The 27,500-nt window shown below is 54.3% G+C and overlaps 3 protein-coding genes and 1 long non-coding RNA gene across 6 annotated transcripts in view; 3 read left to right on the forward strand and 1 right to left on the reverse strand.

Moving 5' to 3' along the window:
- Positions 1-331: 331 nt before the first annotated feature.
- On the forward strand, positions 332-17,708 carry nfkb1 (nuclear factor of kappa light polypeptide gene enhancer in B-cells 1). Of its 2 annotated transcripts, XM_057043473.1 has the most exons (23): positions 332-571; positions 1,320-1,363; positions 2,521-2,602; positions 6,042-6,082; positions 6,158-6,256; positions 7,888-8,039; positions 8,112-8,275; positions 8,520-8,678; positions 8,791-8,895; positions 8,990-9,081; positions 9,293-9,431; positions 9,550-9,675; positions 10,177-10,293; positions 10,446-10,695; positions 10,780-10,894; positions 10,974-11,175; positions 14,065-14,234; positions 15,447-15,549; positions 15,638-15,777; positions 15,854-15,923; positions 16,058-16,221; positions 16,289-16,421; positions 16,547-17,708. In XM_057043473.1, exons 2-23 carry the CDS (start codon positions 1,325-1,327, stop codon positions 16,618-16,620), a joined length of 2,736 nt encoding a protein of 911 aa, XP_056899453.1. In that variant the 5' UTR covers positions 332-571; positions 1,320-1,324; the 3' UTR covers positions 16,621-17,708. The 2 variants fall into 2 exon arrangements, with proteins under 2 accessions (XP_056899453.1, XP_056899454.1); XM_057043474.1 differs by lacking the exon at positions 2,521-2,602 and having other exon boundaries at positions 359-571.
- Positions 17,709-17,811: 103 nt separating this feature from the next.
- Positions 17,812-22,068, reverse strand: LOC130531496 (ubiquitin-conjugating enzyme E2 2-like). Of its 2 annotated transcripts, none has more exons than XM_057043550.1 (7): positions 21,737-22,068; positions 20,828-20,891; positions 19,572-19,603; positions 19,281-19,379; positions 19,076-19,181; positions 18,868-18,961; positions 17,812-18,235 (listed from the first exon to the last, which is right to left on the reverse strand). In XM_057043550.1, the coding sequence occupies exons 1-7, from the start codon at positions 21,758-21,760 to the stop codon at positions 18,190-18,192; spliced, it is 465 nt and encodes a 154-aa protein (XP_056899530.1). In that variant the 5' UTR covers positions 21,761-22,068; the 3' UTR covers positions 17,812-18,189. The 2 variants fall into 2 exon arrangements, with proteins under 2 accessions (XP_056899530.1, XP_056899532.1); XM_057043552.1 differs by having other exon boundaries at positions 19,281-19,358; positions 21,737-22,066.
- A 2,427-nt stretch (positions 22,069-24,495) lies between these two features.
- On the forward strand, positions 24,496-25,612 carry LOC130531522 (uncharacterized). Its single transcript, XR_008952126.1, has 2 exons — positions 24,496-24,627; positions 24,723-25,612. It is a non-coding gene; the product is annotated as an uncharacterized LOC130531522 (long non-coding RNA).
- Positions 25,613-26,341: 729 nt separating this feature from the next.
- Positions 26,342-27,500, forward strand: part of LOC130531460 (transcription factor COE3-like) — a 51,180-nt gene continuing 50,021 nt past the window's right edge. The window contains 1 exon segment of the mRNA XM_057043500.1: positions 26,342-27,116. Coding sequence (XP_056899480.1) covers positions 26,983-27,116 — 134 coding nt within the window. The 5' untranslated portion in view covers positions 26,342-26,982.

Below are 27,500 nucleotides of genomic sequence, written 5' to 3' on the forward strand. Positions count from 1 at the left end.
AGTTTGTATTTAAGCTACCTCCACCCTTAGACGCCCCATGGCTGGATGGTGGGTTAGAAGATGGATGTACTTAGACTCAAACGTCCTGCTTGATCATCTTATCTAATTAATACATTCAGATCAGCGTCTCACAATGTTTTTACACAGGAATATATGAGATCGTGGCCCCATGGACGGTTCAGGCGAGCTAAGTCTCCTTCCTAGAGACATTACATTAAACTTTAAGAGCGTTGAGTGTTCGCGCGTGTAAAACTTCCTCCAGAGTGAGAGCTCCTCGCATTTCCTCCTCTCTGCTCGCACCTACGTCACAGGGAATTTCCAGGGGGCGGAAGTGAAGCGAGGCTCGGCGTCACCTGCAGCACCGACGCGCTCACCCCCACTTCAGCAGCATTTCCAGGGTTCTGGGCGGATGAACGTTGTGTTGTTGCGCCGTTCTGGGGTCCAGTTCACGGGAGTTGATGGATTTACTGGTCCGGCGGGCACGTGGACGGATGATGCGCACGAGTGAAGCGAAGTCAAGCGGATCGAGTTCATGCTGAGAGTCCGACTCTGACCCGACCCAGTTCAACAGGTAACCCGGGTTCGGTCGAGGGTGTGGAGGCGACCGGTGGGTCGTTAGCCTTCATTAGCAACGGGCGCTTTGTTATGCTGCTCAGCTCACTTCCTCATTAGCCAGGGAACTTTGGGGAACCGAACTCCTAAAACTAGAGCACAATAAAGTTTATCCTATCCTGTCCTACAGCCCCTGGAACTACAGCCCCTAAAACTACAGCCCCTAAAACTACCGCCGAGCTTCCCCCTCTCGCGGACCCTTTGACCGCGCGCCCCGACGTCCGTCCCGCTTCCGGTCTGTCCGCCGTTTCCTGTTTGTGCAGCAAAACATCGCAAACTACAGAAAAAGACAAAGTTGTGTTTGATTGAAAGGCCCAAATCCAGAGCGAACACCTGGAATTCCTCTGATTGTTTTCTTCTTCGGTGAAAGTGTTTCTTAAAGTTAATGATTAGCCCGCGGATTAGCAGCATGTTAGCTCGCTTTAGCTCTGCCCCCGGGGGCCAGAAACTCCAGAAAAGTCCCCGAACACCAGGGCAGCAGCTGTCCGCGCCACAAAGGGCCACATTAGGGCGAGCTAACACCCGTTTACGGGCTTACACAGAAAAATGCGCTAATGCTAACTCTTAGCAGCGCGTGCCCGATCTCTTTACGCGGGAGCGCGCGATGCCCCAAGTTCCCGAGCACAAACTCTTTTTAATTTTATTAATCTGTTCTGTTCTCACGCCAACGTCAAACCTGTTGAATGACGTCACCCCCTGTTTTGCAGACGTCATGGCTGCAGATGAGCACTACCTTCATGTCTCCAACCAGGTAAAGAACACCTGCTCACCCCTGTTCACACCTGTGCACCCCTACTCACCCCTTCTCACCCCTGTTCACCCCTACTCACCCCTGTTCACACCTGTGCACCCCTACTCACACCTGCTCACCCCTGCTCACACCTGCGCACCCCTGTTCACCCCTGCTCACCCCTGTTCACACCTGTGCACCCCTACTCACCCCTTCTCACCCCTGTTCACCCCTGCTCACCCCTGTTCACCCCTACTCACCCCTTCTCACCCCTGCTCACCCCTTCTCACCCCTGTTCACCCCTGCTCACCCCTGTTCACCCCTACTCACCCCTTCTCACCCCTGTTCACCCCTGCTCACCCCTAGTCACCCCTTCTCACCCCTGTTCACCCCTGTTCACCCCTACTCACCCCTCTCACCCCTGCTCACCCCTAGTCACCCCTTCTCACCCCTGTTCACCCCTGTTCACCCCTGCTCACCCCTGTTCACCCCTACTCACCCCTTCTCACCCCTGTTCACCCCTGCTCACCCCTAGTCACCCCTTCTCACCCCTGTTCACCCCTGTTCACCCCTACTCACCCCTGTTCACACCTGTGCACCCCTGTTCACCCCTGCTCACCCCTACTCACCCCTTCTCACCCCTGTTCACCCCTGCTCACCCCTGCTCACCCCTACTCACCCCTTCTCACCCCTGTTCACCCCTGCTCACCCCTGTTCACCCCTACTCACACCTGCTCACACCTGTTCACCCCTGCTCACCCCTGCTCACCCCTGTTCACCCCTGCTCACCCCTGTTCACCCCTGCTCACCCCTGTTCACCCCTGCTCAACATGTGTAACAGGTCCAGCAGGCACGGTTGACCAGGCCACACGTACCTGCATAAATCCGTTCCTGTTAGTTTAGCCTTCCTCTTCCTCTTCCTCCTGCGACTCTTCATCATTAACGCCATCGTTGATGCTGTGATTGGCTCATTAGAAAAGGGGAGGAGCTTTAGCCTGTAAATACACTAAAGGAGCAGGTTTCCTGTTCAGCTGCGATGTGTTGCAGCCACTTCCTGTATCGCGGTAGAGCGCCACCTTCAGTCGCCTTTTCTGCTCACACGTGTGTGTGTGTGTGTGGTGTGTGTGTGTGTGTGTGTGTGTGTGTGTGTGTGTGTGTGTGTGTGTGCGCGCGCGCAGGGTTTTGACCTCCCCATGTTGGACCCGTCCTGGGAGTTCACACCTTTCCCCACCATCCCTCAGACGCCGTCCCTGCGGACAGGTGAGACACGTCTGTCTTTGGTGGCGTCGAGCAGCCGACGCTTTGATGGATGGATGATGGATGGATGATGATGGATGGATGGATGGATGATGGATGGATGGATGATGGGTGGATGGATGATGGTGGATGGATGATGGATGATGGATGGATGGATGGATGATGGATGGATGGATGATGGATGGATGAATGATGGATGGATGATGGGTGGATGGATGAATGATGGATGGATGGATGATGGGTGGATGGATGATGGATGGATGAATGATGGATGGATGATGGATGGATGGATGAATGATGGATGGATGGATGGATGATGGGTGGATGGATGATGGATGGGTGGATGAAGGATGGATGGATGATGGATGGATGAATGATGGATGGATGATGGATGGATGGATGGAGGATGAAGGATGGATGAAGGATGAATGATGGATGGATGGATGGATGAATGATGGGTGGATGGATGGATGGATGAAGGAGGATGGATGATGGATGGATGGATGGATGATGATGGATGGATGGATGGATGGATGGATGGATGGTTGGATGAAGGATGAATGATGGATGGATGGATGGATGAATGATGGATGGATGATGGGTGGATGGATGAAGGATGGTGGATGAAGGATGAATGATGGATGGATGGGTGGATGATGGATGGATGAAGGATGGATGGATGGATGATGGGTGGATGGATGAAGGATGGATGATGGATGGATGAAGGATGGATGGATGAAGGATGGATGATGGATGGATGAAGGATGGATGATGGATGGATGAAGGATGGATGAAGGATGGATGATGGATGAAGGATGGATGGATGAAGGATGGATGGATGAAGGATGGATGGATGGATGGATGAAGGATGATGATGGATGAAGGATGGATGGATGGATGAAGGATGGATGGATGAAGGATGGATGAAGGTGGCACCAGGCTTTGCTGAACGCTCTGCAGGGAAAGTGAAAGTGAAAGTCGTCGTCTGTTTGCTCTCGTTCTTCTGTGGTTCCACATCCTTCCTCTCACTTCCCTCTTTGAGCCGTCTCCATGGTAACGGTGTTACTGCCTAAGCCAGGTACGTTCAGAAACCTTCATGAGTGGGGAAGGTCGAGGAGTCAGGAGGCGTGAAGCAGAGACGCCTGAGCCACACGCGTAAATAAAAACAGGCGCCTTCGTGTTTATTTGATCTAAAATAATCCCGACACCATCGTTGTTGCCTCGTTTCTTCTTCCTCGTTGGTCTTCGGACGTGTGTGATCAGGTGAGATTTCTGCCTCAGAGGTGGAGATTCCAGATGTGTGTGGGGTTTAGATTACCAGAGCGCGCACACACACACACACACACACACACCACCACACACACACACACAACACACACACCACACACACACACACACACACTCACATCCCCTTCCAGCACCTGTCCATCCACAGTTAGAGGCTCAGGTGACCCCTCTGCTCCACTTCCTGGTGAAGAGCAGAGGGGGTCCCGCCCTCCTGCCATCCTGCCCTCCTGCCCTCCTGCCCTCCTGCCCTCCTGCCCTCCTGCCCTCCTCCTCTGGGAGCAGAAGTGATCTGGTTTTGTTCTGCTTCAGCTGCTCCTCAGCTCTCCACTGGGGTTCCCCAAGGATCAGTGTTGGCATGCTAATGATCTGGGTGGTCACCTGAGAGTCGTTGGCAGAGTTGTTGGTAGGGTCATTGCAGGGTCGTTGGTAGGGTCGTTGGCAGGGTCGTTGGCAGGGTCGTTGGTAGGGTCGTTGGCAGGGTCGTCGGTAGGGTCATTGCAGGGTCGTCGGTAGGGTCGTTGGCAGGGTCGTTGGCAGGGTTGTTGGTAGGGTCATTGCAGGGTCGTCGGTAGAGTCGTTGGCAGGGTCGTTGGTAGGGTCGTTGGCAGGGTCGTCGGTAGGGTCATTGCAGGGTCGTCGGTAGAGTCGTTGGCAGGGTCGATGGCAGGGTCGTTGGTAGGGTCGTTGGCGGGGTCGTTGGCATGGTTGTTGGCGGGGGTCGTTGGTGGGGTCGTTAGTGGGGTCGTTGGTAGGATCGTTGGTGGGGTCGTTAGCGGGGCGTTGGTGGGATCGTTGGCAGGGTCGTTGGCAGGGTCGTTGGCATGGTCGTTGGCGGGGTCGTTGGCGGGGTCGTTAGCAGGGTCGTTGGCAGGGTCGTTGGCAGGGTCGTTGGCAGGGTCGTTGGTAGGGTCGTCGGTAGGATCGTTGGGGGGTCGTTGGTAGGGTCGTCGGTAGGATCGTTAGCAGGGTCGTTGGTAGGGTCGTTAGCAGGGTCGTCGGTAGGGTCGTCGGTAGGATCGTTGGCGGGGTCGTTGGTAGGGTGTTAGCAGGGTTGGGTAGGGTTGTCGCGGGGGTCGTTGGTAGGGTCGTTAGCAGGGTCGTTGGTAGGGTCGTTGGTAGGGTCGTTGGTAGGGTCGTCGGTAGGATCGTTGGCGGGGTCGTTGGTAGGGTCGTTAGCAGGGTCGTTGGTAGGGTCGTTAGCAGGGTCGTCGGTAGGGTCGTCGGTAGGATCGTTGGCGGGGTCGTTGGTAGGGTTGTTAGCAGGGTTGTTGGTAGGGTTGTCGGCGGGGTCGTTGGTAGGGTCGTTAGCAGGGTCGTTGGTAGGGTCGTCGGTAGGATCGTTGGCGGGGTCGTTGGTAGGGTCGTTAGCAGGGTGTTGGTAGGGTTGTCGGCGGGGTCGTTGGTAGGGTCGTTAGCAGGGTGTTGGTAGGGTCGTCGGTAGGATCGTTGGCGGGGTCGTTGGTAGGGTCGTTAGCAGGGTCGTTGGTAGGGTCGTCGGTAGGATCGTTGGCGGGGGGGGTCGTTGGTAGGGTGTTAGCAGGGTTGTTGGTAGGGTTGTGGGCGGGTCGTTGGTAGGGTCGTTAGCAGGGTCGTTGGTAGTGGTCGTCGGTAGGATCGTTGGCGGGGTCGTTGGTAGGGTCGTTAGCAGGGTTGTTGGTAGGGTTGTCGGCGGGGTCGTCGGCGGGGTCGTTGGTAGGGTCGTTCACCTATCTTTTGGTTGAGGCGTCTGCCCACCACCTCTGTTTAAGGATGGTTTTTCCAGTTTGACATGGATGCTTCGTTGACCCCCCTCTCAGACCAGCGGTTACAGTGTTCGTGTCTTGGTGTCTTCTCCTTCGGGTGGACCAGCCTCTGTCTGAGAGTGTTGCTGGGTTTGAACTGAACCGGTGTGTCGTGTTTCTGTGGATCCTCCTAAACTCCTCAGAGACCCCGGACAGGTCGGGGATGGAAACGCTGTGGTGTTTGTTTCTCTCCGCCTCTCCTTTGCTGGGGTCTCTTCTTGAGGTCCTGGTGAAGGCCCAGTCTGGGTAGCCACATGTTGAGAGCTGTCTTAATGTGGTCCTGGTCCTTCTTCCTGCCTTGGGATGTGGTGGGTGAGGGTTAAAGTTAGGGTTGACCTTCCTGACCACCTGACCGTTTGATGTTTGTGTTGCAGTGGACGGGCCGTTCCTGCAGATCTCCGAGCAGCCCAAACAGGTAAAACTCACCTGCTGCCACAGCAAAGACTCGATGAGCACACGTGGTCACGTGACCTGTCCCTCCTTCCCTCAGCGTGGCTTCAGGTTCCGGTACGGCTGTGAGGGTCCATCTCACGGCGGCCTCCCAGGAGCCTCCAGTGAGAAGAACAGGAAGAGCTACCCCACCGTCCAGGTACCAGTCGCTGCTACGGCCCGAAGCGTCCCAGAATACACCTGACCGGAGACAGGCCGCTAAGGTCACGTGACCTAATGGTGGTTAAGATGTTTCCTAGCAACGCTATTAGCTGTGATCTACTGAAGGAAGCTGTGGGACCACATCTGTGTGTTGATGTGGCCTCGGTGGGAAGGTCAAGAACGTTGAGCGGACACCAGCTGAAGCTGGACGCTGCGGTGGAGACCAGGACCGCCGGCGGTGGGCGGAGCCACGCACTGCTGACACGCTGACGTTGGTGTTTGATGCGTGCGTTCATCAGCTCGGCCGTGTGTTGGAAACGTGGGAAATCCCCACGTTTCCAACGTGTTAAACGGCTCGTTTTAATCTGGGCCTTCAGCCCCGAACCGGCTTCATCCTGCCTCCAAACTGACCCGGCCCCGTTTCTCCGTCTGACCCAGTGGTGCGGTGGGAAACGTGGAAGAAACCGGAGACACGGAACAAACACTGACCTCATGACTCCGTTGGTTTCTGTATTCGTTAGCATGCTGCACCGTTAGCATGCTAATCCACAGGGAAAGGCTTCTCAGACCTGCTATGTTTAAGTTTCTGCTGTAAAGTTAAAAGAACATCTTACCTGCCTGGACCTGTCCCCACACACACACGCACACACACACACACACACACACACACACACACACCACACACACACACACGGCTGCTGTGCTTCATGTCTGTCTGGAATTTCCGGCTGTGACGCCTCCGTATAGCGGCGAGGACGTGGAGTTGTGTCACAGACCGGCTGTGGGTGCGAGTCAGGCCCGTGTCCTGGTTTCACTGTCAGACCCGGGTCAGAATCCACCTCCAGGTTTCACAGTTAGAGGAAGTCGGGCCTCGGGGAATTCCCCAAGAACTTTTCCAGGTGTTTGCCCAAACTACGGTAGTTCCTGCTGCCATTGTAACCTTGATGTAGGAGCTCGTTTCAACGTTCTTCAGCTCTGTTCCACCTGGAGGTCCTAAAGGGCCTCAGGTCAGTGGTTCTCACCCCTGAGAGTTCCTCCGAGTTTCTATGTCAGCTTGTATATATGTGATATCTGATGTCACTTCCTGTTTCCTGTGGCGTTGTAAAGTAAGGAGACGTGCTGACAGCGGAGGCCTTCCGTTCCAGTGAAGCGTGCTTCTTCTTCACGGCTCTTCGACGGGCACCTGCAGACTCTGCTTCCTGTTTCCTGTAGCTTCAGTATGAAGCAGCTGACAGGAGGATCTGATGATGACGATCGGTTTGTTTTAATGTGAGAGAAACATCGTTAAAGTTCAGGGAACTTTACAGGAAGTGACATCAGACGTGGCTGACCTCCTCTGCTCCCTTCACCATCACGCCTGGCCTGTGTAACGTGCACGAGCGGCACCACGGGAGTCACACGGTGGTTCTGACACCAGGCAGAAGGTTCTGCCGGTGTGTAGCACAGTGGGCGCGGCGCATGTGTGCAGCAGGCCGATCAGAACAGGAAGAGGAAGTGGTTTTCTGTGATCACTGACGTGGCTTCAGAAGAAGCTGACTGGTTCATTTCCTCTTAATCCAGCGGAACAAACGGGACCGGGCCGCAGAACCCGGAGGAACCTGAACCTTCTGCTGTCTGAATGTGTTTCAGGTCAATAATTATCAGGGTCCGGCCCGGGTGGTGGTCCAGCTGGTGACGGCGCTGACCCCCGTCCCCCAGCTCCACGCCCACAGTCTGGTTGGGAAACAGTGTGACAAAGGGATCTGCGTGGTGGACCTGCAGCCCAAAGACTCCAGTATCAGGTCTGCAGCTCGGCACCGTCCGGTCCAGACCAGCAGGGAGGTCCCCCAACACTCACCCCACTCTCCTCTCAGTTTTCCAAACCTGGGGATCCTTCACGTGACCAAGAAGAATGTGGCGAAGACTCTGGAGGAGAGGATGATCGAGGCCTTCAGGATGGGACACAACTACGGCGTCGCCATTCACCCCGAGATCGACGGGCCCCAGGGGGAGGTCCGGGTCCCCCGGGAGCTCAGCGGTGAGTGGGGGTGGGGTGTGAGAGAGTGTGTGGGTGTGGGGGGGGGGGTGTGTGTGTGGGGGTGGGGTGTGAGAGAGTGTGTGGGTGTGTGGGGGGGGGGGGGGTGGGGGGGTGTATGTGAGAGTGTGTGGGTGGGTGTGTGGTGCGTGTGTGTGTGCGTGCGTGCGTGCGTGCGCGTGTGTGTGTGCGTGTGTGTGTGTGTGTGCGTGCGCTCATCTTCCTCCTCCACTTCCTGTCCTCTCAGACCACCAGCGCTGTCTGATCAACGGTGCCGCAGCCCTCCAGGCCAAGGAGATGGACCTGAGCGTCGTCCGCCTCATGTTCACGGCGTTCCTGCCCGACAGCGACGGCGGCTTCTCCCGACGCCTGGAGCCGGTCGTGTCCGATCCCATCTACGACAGCAGTGAGTTTCAGCCGTAGCCTAGCGACGGAAGCTAGCCCGTTAGCAGAGGAACCTGAGAACCACAGAACCTCAGGACCGTCTCTGGACTGACCTGCTCTAATTCCGTCCTCAGAGGCGCCGAACGCGTCCAACCTGAAGATCGTGCGGATGGACCGGACCGCCGGCTGTGTGAGTGGTGGGGAGGAGGTCTACTTGTTGTGTGACAAGGTCCAAAAAGGTGAGACAGCCTGAGCTGGAGGACAAGGTTCTTCAGCTCCAGCTTCTAAGGGAACGAGCAAGTGCTCATCTTTCAGTCCTGGTGACTTTTCCAGATGACATCCAGGTCCGGTTCTATGAAGAGGCGGACTCTGGGTTGACCTGGGAGGCGTTGGGAGACTTTTCCCCCACAGACGTTCACAGACAGGTCAGAACATGAAGTGACACAGCTGAGCCTTCATCCACTGCTCTGCTCCTTCCTGTCACCTTGAGTCATGGCTGAAGGTGACAGGAAGTGTGTGGGCTTCCTGCCACGCGGCCCTTCTGAGTAACAGCGGTAACAGCGCCCCCTTGTGGCAGCGCAGCGTCCACCCACTGGGAGCGCTGGTGCCGTAACGCTGTGAACCTTCCCTCGCCAGTTCGCCATCGTGTTCAAGACTCCAAAATATCGAGACCAGAACCTGCAGAAGCCCACGTCCGTGTTCGTCCAGCTGAAGAGGAAATCTGACAACGAGACCAGCGAACCCAAATCCTTCACCTACCACCCTCAGGTCATAGGTGGGTCCAGGTTCCACCATATCAGGCCCCGCCCACCTCTGTCAGAGTGTAGGGATGCTCAGCTGTGTGTGTGTGTGTGTGTGTGTGTGTGTGCGTGCGTGTGGGTGTGTGTGTGCAGACAAGGAGGAGGTGCAGAGGAAGCGTCAGAAGACGTTGCCAAACTTTCATGACTTCCATGGAGGAGGGGGGGTGCATCGAGGTGGAGGTGCCGGTGCAGGAGGACCTGGTTCTGCTGGAGGAGGAGGTATGTCTGCATGTGTCCAGCAGGTTCTGACCTTCAGCAGTGTTCTGTTATCTAGCGCTGATCTCCAGTAGTCATAGGATCTACCCATCCTGGATTCTCCGTTCTGACTTGGTTCCTGGTACTCATGGAGCTGAGGCCAGAGGGGCCCGGTTGAACAGGTCCAGGATCTTCTCAACATTACTCTCCAGGAGGTGTCGAGGTCCTTCAGGGACTTGAGGGTTTTGCTCAGACATTTTTTGGCCTTTTCTCTGCAGCGCTTCACTAGTGTTTCCTTTTAAGGTCATTTGTGGGCGTGTGCTTATGCTAATGAGGAAGACGACCTCACAGTTGGACAGATTTTTGAACATGAGCGCTCGGCCTGTTTGTGGATCTGAAGGTTCCTCACTGAAGGTTCCTCACTGAAGGTTCCTCACTGAAGGTTCCTCACGGGTTCTACCCAAAACCAGCTTTGGGTGTTTCTGGAGTCAGCTGCTGCTCAGTGACCATGGAGGTGTCCTCCAGGTTATTTCCAGGGCTTCACAACCTACAACTATGGAGGAGGAGGAGGAGGAGGAGGCTTCTCTGCAGGATACTCTGCTGGTCTGGGAGGAGCAGGAGGAGCAGGAGGAGTCAGGCACGGTGAGAAGAACCTTCAGAAAGTCCATCAACCCTTTTCATTGTTATCAGAGAAGAAATATTCAGCTTCTCTGTTTCTAAACAGGAAGTAACCTTGATCAGCTGATCACTGAATCTGACAGATTAATGACATCACTTCCTGTCTGCTGTTGAAGCCTTTCAGAGCCACGACGGCAGCAGTGACGATGACAGCGGTCCAGAAGATGATTGTGGGTCGGCACCCAGAACCAGAGCTGAGCAGGGGTGTTGTGGAGAGAGAGGACTGGATCCATGTGCAGACCAGTCTCTCCAGGTGAGCTCCAGACAGGTGGAGGCGCTCTTCCGGTACTCGGTAACGGGAGACTCCGCCTACCTGCTGGCTCCACAGCGCCCCCTGATGGCCACACAGGATGAGGACGGGGACACGTCAGTAAACGTTTGACAGTAGAAACGTTCAAATGTTACTTTTGTCAGACATGATGTGGGTAACCTGTGTTTGCTGCTCCTCAGCGTGCTCCACCTGGCTGTTCTCCACAACCAGCAGGAGGTCCTGAAGAGTCTGGCCCAGGTCCTGTCTCGACTGCCTGGACAGGAAGTGCTGAACACGAGGAACCACCTGTACCAGGTAGAAGGATGTCGGTGTGTGAAGTCCCGCTGGAGGGTCCACCCCCTCCTCAGGTGAACCCGTTCTCCATCTGTCCCAGACTCCCCTGCACCTGGCCGTCATCACCCAGCAGAGAGAAGCAGTGGAAGCGCTGCTATTGGCTGGAGCCGACCCAACGCTGGCAGATCGCCATGGCAACACAGCGCTCCATCTGGCATCCCAGGGTGGAAGAGGAGGGATGGTGGAGTTTTTGCTGCAGTACAAGGAGATGAGAGGACTGCTGGAACACACCAACACAGCAGGTACACACACACACAGCAGGTACACACACACAGCAGGTACACACAACAGCAGGTACACACACACAGCAGGTACACACACAGCAGGTACACCACACAGCAGGTACACACACAGCAGGTACACACACAGCAGGTACACACACAGCAGGTACACACACACACAGCAGGTACACACACACAGCAGTACACACACACAGCAGGTACACACACACAGCAGGTACACACACACACAGCAGGTACACACACACAGCAGGTACACACACACAGCAGTACACACACAGCAGGTACACACCAACACAGCAGGTACACACAGACAGCAGGTACACACAACACAGCAGGTACCACACACGCAGCAGGTACACACACACAGCAGGTACACACACACAGCAGGTACACACACACAGCAGGTACACACACAGCAGGTACACACACACAGCAGGTACACACACAGCAGGTACACACCAACACAGCAGGTACACACACACAGCAGGTACACACCACACAGCAGGTACACACACGCAGCAGGTACACACACAGCAGGTACACACCAACACAGCAGGTACACACACAGCAGGTACACACACACACAGCAGGTACCACACACACACACACACAGCAGGTACACACACACAGCAGGTACACACCAACACAGCAGGTACACACACACAGCAGGTACACACAACACACACCAACACAGCAGGTACACACACACAGCAGGTACACACACCACAAGGTACACACACACACAGCAGGTACACACACACACACACACGCAGCAGGTACACACACACAGCAGGTACACACCAACACAGCAGGTACACACACACAGCAGGACACACCACACAGCAGGTACACACACACACAGCAGGTACACACACACACACACACACAGCAGGTACACACACACAGCAGTACACACACACACAGCAGGTACACACACACACAGCAGGTACACACACACACACACACGCAGCAGGTACACACACACAGCAGGTACACACCAACACAGCAGGTACACACACACAGCAGGACACACCACACAGCAGGTACACACACACACAGCAGGTACACACACACACACACACACAGCAGGTACACACACACAGCAGTACACACACACACAGCAGGTACACACACACACAGCAGGTACACACACAGCAGGTACACACACACAGCAGGTACACACACACAGCAGGTACACACACACACAGCAGGTACACACACACCACACACACACAAGAAGGTACACACCCACAGCAGGTACACACGGTACACACACACAGCAGGTACACACACCACACACACACACAGCAGGTACCACACACACACACAGCAGGTACACACACACACACACAGCAGCTACACACACACACAGCAGGTACCACACACAACACCACAGCAGGTACACACACCAACACAGCAGGTACACACACACACACACAGCAGGTACACACACACACAACACAGCAGGTACACACACACACACAGCAGGTACACACACACACACACAGCAGGTACACACACACACACACAGCAGGTACACACACACAGCAGGTACACACACACACAGCAGGTACACACACCACACACAGCAGGTACACACACACACACAGCAGGTACACAACACACAGCAGGTACACACACACACAACACAGCAGGTACAACAACACAGCAGGTACACACACACCAACACAGCAGGTACACACACACACACACAGCAAGTACACACACACACACACAGCAGGTACACACACACACAAGCAGGTACACACACACACACACAGCAGGTACACACTCACACAGCAGGTACACACACACACACAGCAGGTACACACACGCACACAGCAGGTACACACACACACACAGCAGTACACACACACACACAACACAGCAGGTACACACCCCAACACAGCAGGTACACACCCACACCAACACAGCAGGTACACACCCCAACACAGCAGGTACACACACACACTAACACAGCAGGTACACACACACACACTAACACAGCAGGTACACACACACACAACCAACACAGCAGGTACACACACACCAACCAACACAGCAGGTACCACACACACACACACCAATACAGCAGGTACACACACACAACAGCAGGTACACACACACACACACACCAACACAGCAGATACACACACACACACACAGCAGGTACACACACACACACCGATACAGCAGGTACACACACACACAGCAGGTACACACACACACAGCAGGTACACACACCAACACAGCAGGTACACACACACACAGCAGGTACACACCCAACACAGCAGGTACACACACACACAGCAGGTACACACACACACAGCAGGTACACACACACAGCAGGTACAACACACACATACACCAACACAGCAGGTACACACACACAGCAGGTACACACACACACAACCAACACAGCAGGTACACACACACACACACAGCAGGTACACACACACACACACCGATACAGCAGGTACACCACACACAGCAGGTACACACACACACAGCAGGTACACACAACCAACACAGCAGGTACACACACACACACACACCGATACAGCAGGTACACACACACACAGCAGGTACACACACACACACACCACACCGATACAGCAGGTACACACACACACAGCAGTACACACACACACACAGCAGGTACACACAACCAACACAGCAGGTACACACACCACACACAGCAGGTACACACACACACACACCCACACAGCAGGTACACACACACAGCAGGTACACACACACACACACACAACCACACAGCAGGTACACACACACACAGCAGGTACACACACTAACAGGTGTGCACAACTACAGATGTATAAATGGAAAGAAGGATTAACTGTGTGTTGATTTACGTTTCCATGGTGACAGGTCTGTGTCCAATTCACCTGGCGGTTCTGGCCAATCAGCTTTCTTCTGTCAGGGAGCTGCTGGAGGGTGGAGCTAATGTGGAGAGCAAGGAGCGCAGTTGTGGGCGGAGCCCCCTGCATCTGGCCACGGAGACGGACAATGTGTCCCTGGCTGGCTGCCTGCTGCTGGAGGTCTGTACTGGGAGTACTGGGAGTACTGGGTCTACTGGGAGTACTGGGTCTACTGGTTTACTGGGTCTGCTGGGTCTACTGGGAGTACTGGGAGTACTGGGTGTACTGTGTTTACTGGGTGTACTGGGAGTACTGGGTCTACTGGGAGTACTGGGTCTACTGGGAGTACTGGTCTACTGGGTTTACTGTGTTTACTGGGTGTACTGGGTTTACTGGGAGTACTGGGTCTACTGGGAGTACTGGGTCTACTGGGAGTACTGGGTTTACTGGGTCTACTGGGAGTACTGGGTCTACTGGGTTTACTGGGTCTTCTGGGTTTACTGGGTCTACTGGGTTTACTGGGTCTACTGGGTGTACTGGGTCTACTGGAGTACTGGGTCTACTGGGAGTACTGGGTTTACTGGGTCTACTGGGTTTACTGGGTCTACTGGAGTACTGGGTCTACTGGGTGTACTGGGTCTACTGGGTTTACTGGGAGTACTGGGTCTACTGGGTGTACTGGGTCTGCTGTGTTTACTGGGAGTACTGGGTCTACTGGGTGTACTGGGTCTACTGGGAGTTCTGGGAGTACTGGGTCTACTGGAGTACTGGGTCTACTGGGTTACTGGGTCTACTGGGAGTACTGGGTCTACTGGGTCTACTGGGTTTACTGGGTGTACTGGGTTTACTGGGTCTACTGGGTTTACTGGGTTGTACTGGGTCTACTGGGTTTACTGGGTGTACTGTGTTTACTGGGTGTACTGGGTCTACTGGGTTTACTGGGTGTACTGGGTCTACTGGGTCTACTGGTTTACTGGGTCTACTGGGAGTACTGGGTCTACTGGGAGTACTGGGTTTACTGGGTGTACTGGGTCTACTGGGTCTACTGGGTTACTGGGTCTACTGGGAGTACTGGGTTTACTGGGAGTACTGGGTCTACTGGGTGTACTGGGTTTACTGGGTTGTACTGGGTCTACTGGGTCTACTGGGTTTACTGGGTCTACTGGGAGTACTGGGTCTACTGGGTTTACTGGGTCTACTGGGTTTACTGGGTGTACTGGGAGTACTGGGTTTACTGGGTTTACTGGGTCTACTGTGTTTACTGGGTGTACTGGGTCTACTGGGTGTACTGGGTCTACTGGGAGTACTGGGTCTACTGGGTCTACTGGGAGTACGGGGTCTACTGGGAGTACTGGGTCTACTGGGAGTACTGATTGACCTTTTGCTCATCAGGGAAACGCCGATGTGGACAGTTGCACCTTTAATGGCTCCACCCCCCTCCATATTGCTGCAGGGCGGGGCAATGCTAAGCTAACCGCGCTCTTAGTGGCTGCAGGTAAGATCTGGTTGGATAAGGTTGCTTCTCTGACTGGACATTTCAGTACTTTAGCAGATAGCTTAGCATTATTGTCCCTTGCTTTCAGGTGCAGATCCTTATAAAGAAGACTTTGAGCCACTTTTCTTCAGGGAGGAAGAGGAAGAATTCCGTGATGAAGAGGAGCAGGAGGAATGTGGGGGGTACATCCCAGGAACTACCCCCATTAGCATAGCTGCCAGCCAGCAGGTCTGACAGGAACCTTCCCCTGCTGACAAACACCTTCCTGTTTATAGCAAGTGTGTGTGTGTGTGTGTGTGTGTAGGTCGTGGAGCTCCTGAATGGTAAAGAGTATGAGCCAAAGTCCCCATACAGAGTACATGATCCTCCTCCAGGTGAGTTTAACCACTCTGTCCAGTAGTTATGACATCACATCGCACTCAGTGTGTGTGTGTGTGTGTGTGTGTGTGTGTGTGTGTGTGTGTGTGTGTGTGTGTGTGTGTGTGTGTGTGTGTGTGTGTGTGTAAAGGTGACCTGGCAAGTCTGGGCATCCAGGTGAAGCAGCAGGTGTGTCGGGCTCTGGACAGTGAAGAATTATGGGAGACTCTAGCCCACAGTCTGGGTCTGGGGATCCTGACCATGGCCTTCAGACTGAGCCCCTTCCCTGCCAAAACACTGCTGGACAGCTACGAGGTTCACACACGGGTCACAGGTCAGAGGTCAAAGGTCAGGTCTTGTGACTGACATGTCTGTCCTGCAGGTTTCAGGGGGGACGGTCACAGAGCTGCTGGCTGCTCTGCAGTCTGTTGGCAGGTGCAAAGCACTGAGCATCCTGGAGGAGGCGCTGCTGCACAGCATTGACCAGGAAGCAGAGGCAGCCAATCAGAAGACAGGTAGGCCTGAGCCTTTCAATGGGTGGAGTCAGGTTAGCGTAGCGTAGCGTCATGCTTATTTACACAATGCAGAGACGAGCATGTGACAGGCACCACGACTGCTCACCTGTGCCTCCTCCCCACAGGTGAAGACCTGAAGGTGGACGTCCGGGTGGACAGTGAGGTTTGTGACAGCGGGGTGGAGCTTTCTCCAGCGTAGCAACATTGGAGGTCCATGTTCTGTGTGTGTGTCCTCAGCCCTTTTTTAGAGTTCCCACTTGTGTTATTCTGTAACTTGATGATTTGGAAGAAGCTCAAATGTCATTTGTGATCATGAAATCTGACCTTCTGTGATGTCAGCCCACACTACAGTCCGTCCACCCCCGTTGTTGCCACCGCTCAACCAGTTAACCTGACCCAACCCAGGGGAGAGCCTGTTAGCATCCCTGCTGCTGTTAGCATCCCTGCTGCTGTTAGCAGTTGCTAGCAGCAAAAACCCACCATGTCTCCGCCTCCTCTAGCAGACAACTCTGAAATAACATGTTCATTTAAAAAAAAGAGCTAAAGAACCCCAAAATTCTGATTGTTTAGGAAAAAAAACAACTTTACACCAAAATGTAGGAGAAAGGCAAGACTTTGAGTTTGTGAATTGCTGAACAGATCCCGAGGAAGGTGATCAGCGAGTGTTAGCGCTCCTGTTAGCCCCACGGCTGCTCGTGCTTTGATGTTTCTCCTGATCCTTTTTCTTTTGATGTGCCTGGTTTTGAAGAGGGGGCTTTGTTATTCAGGAAAGACTTGACAGTCGTCTCAACACCCTCCACCAAAAACAATCAGATTTTAAGTGTTAGCCTTGAGCTTTATGGCTAACAAATGGTTAGCAGCTACTTTGGCTCGATGTTTGAAGAGAGGCAACAGTTGTGTTGCCTTAGAAAATCAGGTGCTATTCTACATCGTGGTCATTATGCTATGTTAACGGAGCTAATTTAAAATGAATGTAAGTAGTGATTAAGGCTAGTTTTTCGACCATTTTCAGCCAAGTTATGCTTAAAAATCAGATTTGATCGTGTTTGATCACATTTTTTCATTTCCTGTGACGGCTGTACCACGGGTGGCCACTAGGGGCGCTCAGCTGCTTCTCGGACTCAGAAAGGCAGTTTTTAAAATTTTACCACAGAACAAGACTTTTTTTTATAAAGACGATTTTTCAGAAGCATCGAGGGAGTCTTTGTTCATCCTTTGTGATATTTAAATCTGCACTGTACAGTTCAAACAGGCCTTTTCAAATAAAGTTGTTTTTGTATTTATGGATCAGCTGCAGCAACTAAATCAGGTTGATCTCCTTCATGGTGGAAACGTCCTCAAAGAGAATCTTCTGCTTTAGAAACCAACTCGCCTTTTTAGAGACAGAAAATCAGCAGTTTGTCAGATTTATTGAAAAACCAAATAAGTGATCAGCCGGTCACCAGCCGATGATCAGCGATCACCAGCTGATCGGCGTCAGTGCAAAAAGAGAAGCGTCCAGGATGAAGTGATGAACAAACGTGTCGGGAGGACAAATCTCAGCAGCACACGAACCAACAGACATGCATCAAGTTCTTCACTTCCTGGAACACGTCTGCGGTGGCAGAGTCCTCGCCACGCCTCCTCGCCACCTCGCCACGCCTCCTCGCCACGCCACCTCGCCACGCCTCGACCAGGAAGCAGCACAAACCAAACAAACAAACTGCCACTATTGGCTGATGACAGGGGGCGTGGCCACACGACCACATCAGTTTGTTGGGGGACTTGATCACATGGCGTATTTCTGAGTCCAGTCCTGAGCCGTCTTATTGTACCTGCGCGCACACACACACACCACACACACACACACACACGATTACTGGCGAAGGCGACGTAATCAAAGATCAGTGACCACAAATGCAGTGATCCAGAACCAGAACTGGACCCGCTGACGGCCCTGGACCTTTAACCACAGCCCAGGTTGCAGGCGTTACCATAGCAACGTGCAGTCTGTAGAGGGCTCAGGAGGGGAGGTGTTGGCGTCATGAGGCCAGCAGAGGACGTTAGGGGTTGTTTTTGGGGTGGGGGGGGCCCATGACGGCCCCTGCGGCCAGAAGACCACCGCCAGGAGAGGAAGAGTTCCCCCAGGAGAGGAAGAGTTCCCCCAGGAGAGGAAGAGTCCCCCAGGAGAGGAAGAGTTCCCCCAGGAGAGGAAGAGTTCCCCCAGGAGAGGAAGAGTCCCCCAGGACGGAGGCTGACGGGGGGAACATCTCAAACATCTCGTGTCTGCTGGCTCAGCTCGGGGGGGTCTGGGGGCTCTTTTACCTGAGGACAGGGCTGGAGGCTCAGGGCGCCTCTACCGCCTCCTGGTGGCTGCTGGCAGCGTTTAACCTGCGAGCAGGCGGCGCCGTGGAACAGGGCGGGGCCAAATCTCCACTCTGGACACTGAAGGACGCAGGCGACTCACCTAACGAGGTCCGTTTTGTAGATGCGGGCGATCTCGGGCACTAGTGGGTCGTCGGGGTTGGGGTCACATAACAAAGAACAAATGGACAGGAGGACTAAGGGAGAAAGAGAGGCGTTACTATGGCGACCGTCGGCTCCTGGATGGACGAGGCCAGCTGAAGGCGCTCGGCGACAGCGCCCCCTGCTGCTGCGGAGGTCACGTGACTCACCTTTGGAGATGGTCAGCGCTGGAGACCACTGGGACCTCAGGATGTCCAGGCAGATGCTGCCGTTGCTGTTGATGTTCGGGTGGTAGATCCTGGTCGTGAAGGCCACCTGCAGGAGAGCACAGCACCGTGATCCACCTGAGGTGATCCACCCGAGGTGATCCACCTGATCACACAGCAGATCCACCCCCCCACCCTGCTCACTCACCTTGGGGGGTTTGAAGGGGTAATCTGTGGGGAAATGGATGGTGAGGAAGAAGACGCCGCCCTGGTAGGGACTGTCGGGCTGCAGCAGGACACAGAAGGTCTGATGAGGACAACAGACGCTGCAGCAGGGGGCGGGGCTAATGAGCGGCACGCCGATCCACTCAGGTCAGCCATGTTTGAGTTACAATTTCCTGATTAGACCCCCAGTGCATTGTGGGTGATGGGATTGGAGGTGGAGCTCCTGCATGAGTGAAGTCATGTGATACAAAAATGAGAAGTTGTTGACACTTACAGGCCCCATGATGGTCGCCTGCCAGTGGAACACTGGGGAGGAGAGGAGAGGGTCAGCACACACACACACCACACACACACACACACACACACAGAGAGTCGCTCACACACACAGAGTCAGTCGCTCCACACAGACCACAACAGAGTCAGTCGCTCAACACACCACACCACACAGTCAGTCGCTCACACACACACACACACAGTCGTCGCTCACACACACAGTCGCTCACACACACAGTCAGTCGCTCACACACACACACACAGTCAGTCGCTCACACACACACAGAGTCAGTCGCTCACACACACACACACACACACAGAGTCAGTCGCTCACACACACAGTCAGTCGCTCGCTCACCACCACAGTCAGTCGCTCACACACACAACACAGTCAGTCGCTCACACACACAGAGTCAGTCGCTCACACACACACAGTCAGTCGCTCACACACACACAGTCAGTCGCTCAACACACACAGTCAGTCGCTCACACACCACACACACACAGAGTCAGTCGCTCACACACACAGTCAGTCGCTCACACACACACAGAGTCAGTCGCTCACACACACACACCACACACACACACAGAGTCAGTCGCTCACACACACACACAGAGTCAGTCGCTCACACACACAGTCAGTCGCTCAACACACACACACAGTCAGTCGCTCACATACACACACACACACAGTCAGTCGCTCACACACACACACACCAGAGTCAGTCGCTCACACACACACACACAGAGTCAGTCGCTCACACACACCAGTCAGTCGCTCACACACACACAGTCAGTCGCTCACACACACACACACACACAGAGTCAGTCGCTCACACACACACACACACAGAGGTCAGTCGCTCACACACACACACACACACTCAGTCGCTCACACACACACGCAGAGTCAGTCGCTCACACACACACAGTCAGTCGCTCACACACAGTCAGTCGCTCACACACACACACACACAGAGAGTCGCTCACACACACACAGAGTCAGTCGCTCACACACACACAGTCAGTCGCTCACACACACACACAGTCAGTCGCTCACACACACACACATACACAGAGTCAGTCGCTCACCACACAGAGTCAGTCGCTCACACCACACACACACACACACACAGAGTCAGTCGCTCACACACATACACACACAGTCAGTCGCTCACAACACAGAGTCAGTCGCTCACACACACACACACACACCAGAGTCAGTCGCTCGCTCACACACACACACAATCTTCTTACTGTCTTCACCAACCGGACCAGCGGAACACTGAGCTGGAGGATCTCTGGACAGATCAGTCAGCTCCTGAGGCAACAAACATCACCCTGTTAGTATCTGATCTCACTTCCTGTTTATGGATGTCTACTTCCTGTTTACTGACAGAAAACACAAGTGAGTCCATTCTGCAGTCAGCTGAGTCTGTAACCATGGTGTGTGTGTGTGTGTGTAAGACTCTGAGGTGTGTGTGTGTGGTAAGACTGAGTGTGTGTGTGTGTGTGTGTGTAAGACTGTGTGTGTGTAAGACTCTGAGTGTGTGTGTGTGTGTGTGTGTGTGTGTAAGACTCTGAGTGTGTGTGTGTGTGTGTAAGACTGTGTGTGTGTAAGAATCTGAGCGTGTGTGTGTGTAAGACTCTGAGTGTGTGTGTGTGTAAGAATCTGAGCGTGTGTGTGTGTAAGACTCTGAGTGTGTGTGTGTGTAAGACTGTGTGTGTGTGTGCGTGTGTGTGTGTGGGCTCATCTTTCAGCCGAGTTTAGAAGGCAGGAATTCAAACGGTGACAGAAACAGCTGAGAGATCAGAGCCTCACTGGATCAGTCACGTGATCACGTTCAGTCAGCTAAATCTAGATATTAAATCACAACACGAGGCGGCAGAGACACTTTAACAGGCGGAAAATATCAAGCTCGTGTTGTCTGATTCTTTTAAAAGAGCTGTGCGTGTGCGCGTGTGTGATGGTACAGATGGTAAAGAGCGCAACATAAATGAGGGTTAACTGGAGAGAAGAGTCAGCGGAGCAGCCGCTGCAGAACCAGGACTCATCCTGGATCAAAGCGGCTCTTTGATGGTGCAGCTAACAATGCTAACGATGCTAACAGCGACTGGAACACAACAGGCTGCGCTCGCTGGATGTGCTGAACGGGAGTTCTTTACCTTTGAAATTCGCTTTAGAGCCATCGTGCGATGGGTACCGGCTGTCGAGGAGGAGGAGGAGGAGGAGGGCAGGCCAGCTAGGTGATGCTAACTAACTAGCATCGAGCACTTTGTCAGCTTTTGGGACTGAGTTGTGTTTTTCTGGCTAACTGCTCCGAACACAGACAGGCAAAACAACAACCTGCATCAATGTCGTCTTTCCGAATATCGCCGACTACAGCTGAGGGTGGAGAGCCAGCAGGGCGGCCCAGAGTCCGGGATGAGGCTCGGAAAACGGACCCGAGCGGCGGAGCGCCTCAAAATGTCTACCGGGCATGGAGGACAGACAGAGGTCTCACTCTGCTTGGATTTCTGACAACTAAAATGCGCTCACTTACAGTGAGACATGACAGAGGTCTCACTCTGCTTCGGATTCTGACAACTGAAATGCTCTCCCTATATCAATCAATCAATCAATCAATCAATCAATCAATCAATCAATCAATCAATCAATCAGAGGAGGGGAGGGGAGGGAGATGATAAGGTGTCACTAACTCCTCCAGGTCGGATGGAACTAGACTAGATTTAATGGGCAGCACATTTACATGACACTTGAAAACATGAATTATTTCCTCAACGCCACCATAACTGGACTCCTGGGGTGTAAGTAAGTCAGGGTTAGGGTTCAGGGCTAGGGTTCAGGATCAGGGTTAAGTTTCAGGGTTAGGGTTCAGGGCTAGGGTTCAGGTTCAGGGTTAAGGTTCAGGGTTAGGGTTCAGGGTAGGGTTCAGGATCAGGGTTAAGGTTCAGGGTTAGGGTTCAGGATCAGGGTAAGGTTCAGGGCTAGGGTTCAGGATCAGGGTTAAGGTTCAGGGTTAGAGTTCAGGGCTAGGGTTCAGGATCAGGGTTAAGGTTCAGGGTTAGGGTTCAGGGTTAGGGTTCAGGGCTAGGGTTCAGGGTTCAGGATCAGGGTTAGGTTCAGGGTTAGGGTTCAGGATCAGGGTTAAGGTTCAGGGTTAGGGTTCAGGGTTAGGGTTCAGGGCTAGGGTTGAGGGTTCAGGATCAGGGTTAAGGTTCAGGGCTAGGGTTAGGGTCAGAGTTCAGGGTTAGTGTTAGGGTCAGGGTTAGGGTCAGGGCTAGGGTCAGGGTTCGGGGCTAGGGTTCAGGGTTAGGGTCAGGGTTAGTGTTAGGGTCAGGGCTAGGGTTCAGGGCTAGGGTTCAGGGCTAGGTTCAGGGCTAGGGTTAGGTTTAGGGTTCAGGGTTAGGGTTCAGGGTTAGTGTTAGGGTCAGGGCTAGGGCTAGGGTTCAGGGTTAGTGTTAGGGTCAGGGCTAGGGCTAGGGTTCAGGGCTAGGGTCAGGGTTAGGGTTCGGGGCTAGGGTTAGGTTTAGGGTTCAGGGCTAGGGTTCAGGGCTAGGGTTAGGTTTAGGGTTCAGGGCTAGGGTCAGGGTCAGGGTTCAGGGCTAGGGTTCAGGGCTAGGGTCAGGGCTAGGGTTCAGGGCTAGGGTTCAGGCTAGGGTTCAGAGCTAGGGTTCAGGGCTAGGGTCAGGGCTAGGGTTCAGGGCTAGGGTTCAGGGCTAGTGTTAGGGTCAGGGTTCAGGGCTAGGGTTCAGGGCTAGGGTTCAGGGCTAGTGTTAGGGTCAGGGTTCAGGGCTAGGGTTCAGGGCTAGGGTTCAGGGCTAGGGTCAGGGTCAGGGTTCAGGGCTAGGGTTCAGGGCTAGGGTCAGGGCTAGGGTTCAGGGCTAGGGTTCAGGGCTAGGGTTCAGGGCTAGTGTTAGGGTCAGGGTTCACGGCTAGGGTTCAGGGCTAGGGTTCAGGGCTAGGGTTCAGGGTTAGGGTCAGGGTTCAGGGCTAGGGTTCAGGGTTCAGGGTAGGGTCAGGGCTAGGGTTCAGGGCTAGGTTCAGGCTAGGGTTCAGGGCTAGGGCTAGGGTTTCAGGGAGGGTCAGGGCTAGGGTTCAGGGCTAGGGTCAGGGTTAGGGTTCAGGGCTAGGGTCAGGGCTAGGGTTCAGGGCTAGGGTTCAGGGCTAGGGTTCAGGGTTAGGTCAGGGTTCAGGGCTAGGGTTCAGGGTTCAGGGCTAGGGTTCAGGGCTAGGTTCAGGGTTAGGGTTCAGGGCTAGGGTCAGGGCTAGGGTTCAGAGCTAGGGATCTTCTCCCCAGGGACGATCAAAGGTGGGTGTGATTGATCCTGATGGAGCTTCTGTGCTCCAGCACCACCTGGCTCCTCCAGAGAGGGACGCGTTCAAGCAAACCTGCCAGCCAGCAGGTTACTAGAGACTGTTGCCACGGTAACTGACTCAGTTAGGATGAACAGTTTTCCAAACCTGATCCCGGTGAGAGGAACGGGGATCGATCTCCTGGAGGAAAGAAACAATTCATGATGTTGGCGTGTTGCTGAGTGATGATGTCACTAGATGGCGACAAGGTGTCCTCAGCTTTATTGTGTCGATGAGCAACTAGGAGGGTCCAGGGTCCAGGGTCCAGGGTCCAGGGTCCAGGGTCCAGGGTCCGGGGTCCGGGGTCCGGGGTCCGGGGTCCAGGGTCCAGGGTCCAGGGTCCAGGGTCCAGTACCCTCCTGTCGGTGTCATCGCTTTCTTTACTTACAGTGGTGGATCTTCCACCAGGTGGCGCTCTGTGCATTTTAGGAAAAATGGATTCATTTATTTTTAGTGAATTATTTAATTATTTTAGAGATGCACAAAATGTGTCAACTGCATGAAGCAAACCTCACCAGGGGACCTGCTTTCTGGGCCCAAAGGTCACTGGGCAGGTCACCAGCTCTGGGGCGAAGCAGCAGAACCTTCTCCACCTTCTGGTCGCTCTTCCACCCAGGCCCAGAAGAGTGCTCGGAGTGGCCCAGAGGATCAGCTGACCCGGTCCCCGGTGGTCGAGGCCCGGCTCCAGACTGGACTCCGGGTCTGCTCACCGACGCTCGCGCTCCTTCTCTCCTGCAAATATTTGACGTAAACGTTGAACTCGGCTGACAAAAACCAGATCCAATTGTTTTTCAGGCTTCCCGCTGAGTTCCACTAGGGGGCGCCGCGAGCCCGCAGACGGCTCCTCTCAGCAGACCAGCGCGCGCGGTCCAGCCAACAGAGTTCCCGTGTTCCGGTCCAGAGGTTCCATCTATTAAGTTGTTAAGTGAAGAGTTGGAGAGAGGCAGAAGGTCCTGCTGTCAGGTACAGACACAACAGGTTCTGGTGTCGGTCTCGGAGGCTCAAAGGCTCCAAACTCCTGCGGCCTCCCTCAACGCCCACAACGGCTAAAGAATTCACAGATGTTCCACGGAAGTTCTGATTCTCTTTAATGAAAACGTAGATGAGTTCTGATCGTGTGAGAAGAAGCCTCACAGGTTCTTCTTGGTTCTGCTGCCTGGAGGCTCCTCTCCCGGCTCCTGGAGGAATTTCCAGGAAGTCTTCGAAGGTTGTTGCGGGTTTTGTTCCGTGAGATAAATTCCAGGCCGGGACCGGTGATCGAGCCGCAGTTTCGAGTTCCTGCCGGGTTCCTTCAGCAGTGTTCCGACCCTCGATGTTCTGGAAGTCATTTCATCATTAAGACGTTTGATCCAAGACTCTAAACATTTGATTTCCCATGATCACCCTCATTCTGAGATTATAATCAAATATCTAGATCTTTGTCTTCATTCTAAAGACACGCGGTCACATCAGGAGGAAAAGAAGATACATTCATAATTATCTAAATATTTCATCATTGCTGCTCCGGAGGTTCGGATTAATGCGACTGTTGAGCCCAACACGGCCTCGCGCTGAGATCATGCTGGCAATGATGGTCGGTTATTACCGGGTATTACCGGTTATTACTGGCTATTATTATTATTATTATTATTATTATTATTATTATTATTGTTGTTGTTGTAAAATCTAAATTGTGAAACAGCTAACCCGAGTTCGTTACCGCGCTGTGTTTGTGTGTGTGGGAGAGAGAGAGGGAGGTAGAGAGGTAGAGAGAGAGGGAGAGAGAGGGAGAGAGAGAGAGAGGGAGGTAGAGAGAGGTAGAGAGAGGGAGAGAGAGGTAGAGAGAGGGAGAGAGAGGTAGAGAGGAGAGAGAGGGAGGTAGAGAGAGTAGAGGGAGGTAGAGAGAGGGAGAGAGAGGTAGAGAGAGGGAGAGAGAGGTAGAGGAGAGAGAGAGGAGGTAGAGAGAGGTAGAGAGAGAGGGAGAGAGAGGTAGAGAGGGAGGTAGAGAGAGAGCGCGCGCCATATGTTCGCGCGTGAAAGCGCCGTCTTTGCCAAATTGAGCTCCTCCAGCTTGATGCGCTGGTGGTGCTGAAACCAGTGTTCCCAGTGTTCCCAGTGTTCCCAGGAGGAGACCGGAAGTGCAGACTGAGCTGTCACCGCTCAGTTCCGCAGCAGCGTGAGGAGCAGGAGGAGGTTCCTCCTCCCCTCCATCCCTGCTCCTTTACCTCCTCTTCTCCTTCATCACTCCTCTTCCTCACGGCTCGAACATCGTGGTTGTGCGCGAGGTTCGGCCCCAACACGCGGAACACCTTATTTGTCGTGTGACTTAGAAAAACAATGACGCAACGCTCACCGTGGACCAATCATTGACGGGGGGCGGGGCCTATAGCGAAGCCTGCCTTCCGTATTTGGTCGTGCCTCCGCCCCCTCGGGCCCTCGCCGGTCCCCGGGGAGCCTCTAGCTCCGGACCCTGAGAGAAGGGGCTCTCCGCCGGGACAGAGGAGCCATAAAGAGCCGGGAAGGAGGGAGGGGGATGAGATTTCTCGCTGCCCAATCCCGCCGCTCCCCCGGGAGCAGCAGCCTTCCACGCTCTGTCCCTCCCTCTTGTTTTCTAATCATTTCATTTTACTCCTTTTTGAAGCGTTGGCTTGTTTTTTATCCCACTTTTAATTTGCGCTCACTCCGCGGCTGCTCGCCTCCCTCTGATCCCGGCTCTCTGCTGCTCCGCGCTCTGGATCCCGGCTGATTGTCCCGCGGCTCCTCTGAGATCTCCTCCCCGCTCCGCGCTCCTCTCTCCGCCCTCTTTCAACTTCACACAGACGCCGGTTCGACGCTCCGCTCGCCGGGCTGGGAACTAACACGACCCGCAGGAGCCCAGAGGGAACCGCTGCTGCTCTCTGGACCAGGACTCGACACTTGAGGGGCCAGCTCGCTCTGGGGTGCTCCTCCTCCCCTCCCGACTCTTCCCGACTCCTCTTGTTTGCACCTTAATCCAGGTGGTCCTTGGGCTTTTGGAGGTGCGACGCGGGGGGGGATTAATCCTTTTTGGTGAAGACACAACTCCAGAAGGACTTTGATGTTCTCCATCCAGGACAGCCTCCCCCGGGGGGCCCTGACCATGAAGGAGGAGCCGCTCCCCACCGGCATGACCCCGGTCCGCTCTTGGATGCAGGGCGCGGGGATTTTGGACGCGAACACGGCGGCTCAGAGGTAAAAACACTCCACTCGGAAACGCGCGTGTGCGCCACAGGTCCGAGCGCGCGGGCAGCCAAAGTTAGAGCGGCCCAGGCTCCCTCCCGCAGCCTCCCGCAACCTCCCGCAGAATTCAGGGGCTAATCTGAAGAACGAGGAGCCGAGGCTGCTTCTTCTTATTAATGACGGCAATAATAATCAGCAAGAATCGGAGGAATAATAATAATAAAAATAACAACAATTATAAGAATAAAAGTTGCTCTTTCTTCTAAAGTCACGCAGTTAAACCAACACAATCGCTTCGTTTCTCTGCGCCCCGCAGCTCCCGCAGCTCCCGCAGCTGCCGCGCTGTGCGGCGCGAGCGCACTCACGCGCCACAGCGCCGCGGTTTCCCGCGGCTCG

Source organism: Takifugu flavidus, chromosome 9 (genome assembly GCF_003711565.1).
Source record: "Takifugu flavidus isolate HTHZ2018 chromosome 9, ASM371156v2, whole genome shotgun sequence".
Lineage (NCBI taxonomy): Eukaryota > Metazoa > Chordata > Actinopteri > Tetraodontiformes > Tetraodontidae > Takifugu > Takifugu flavidus.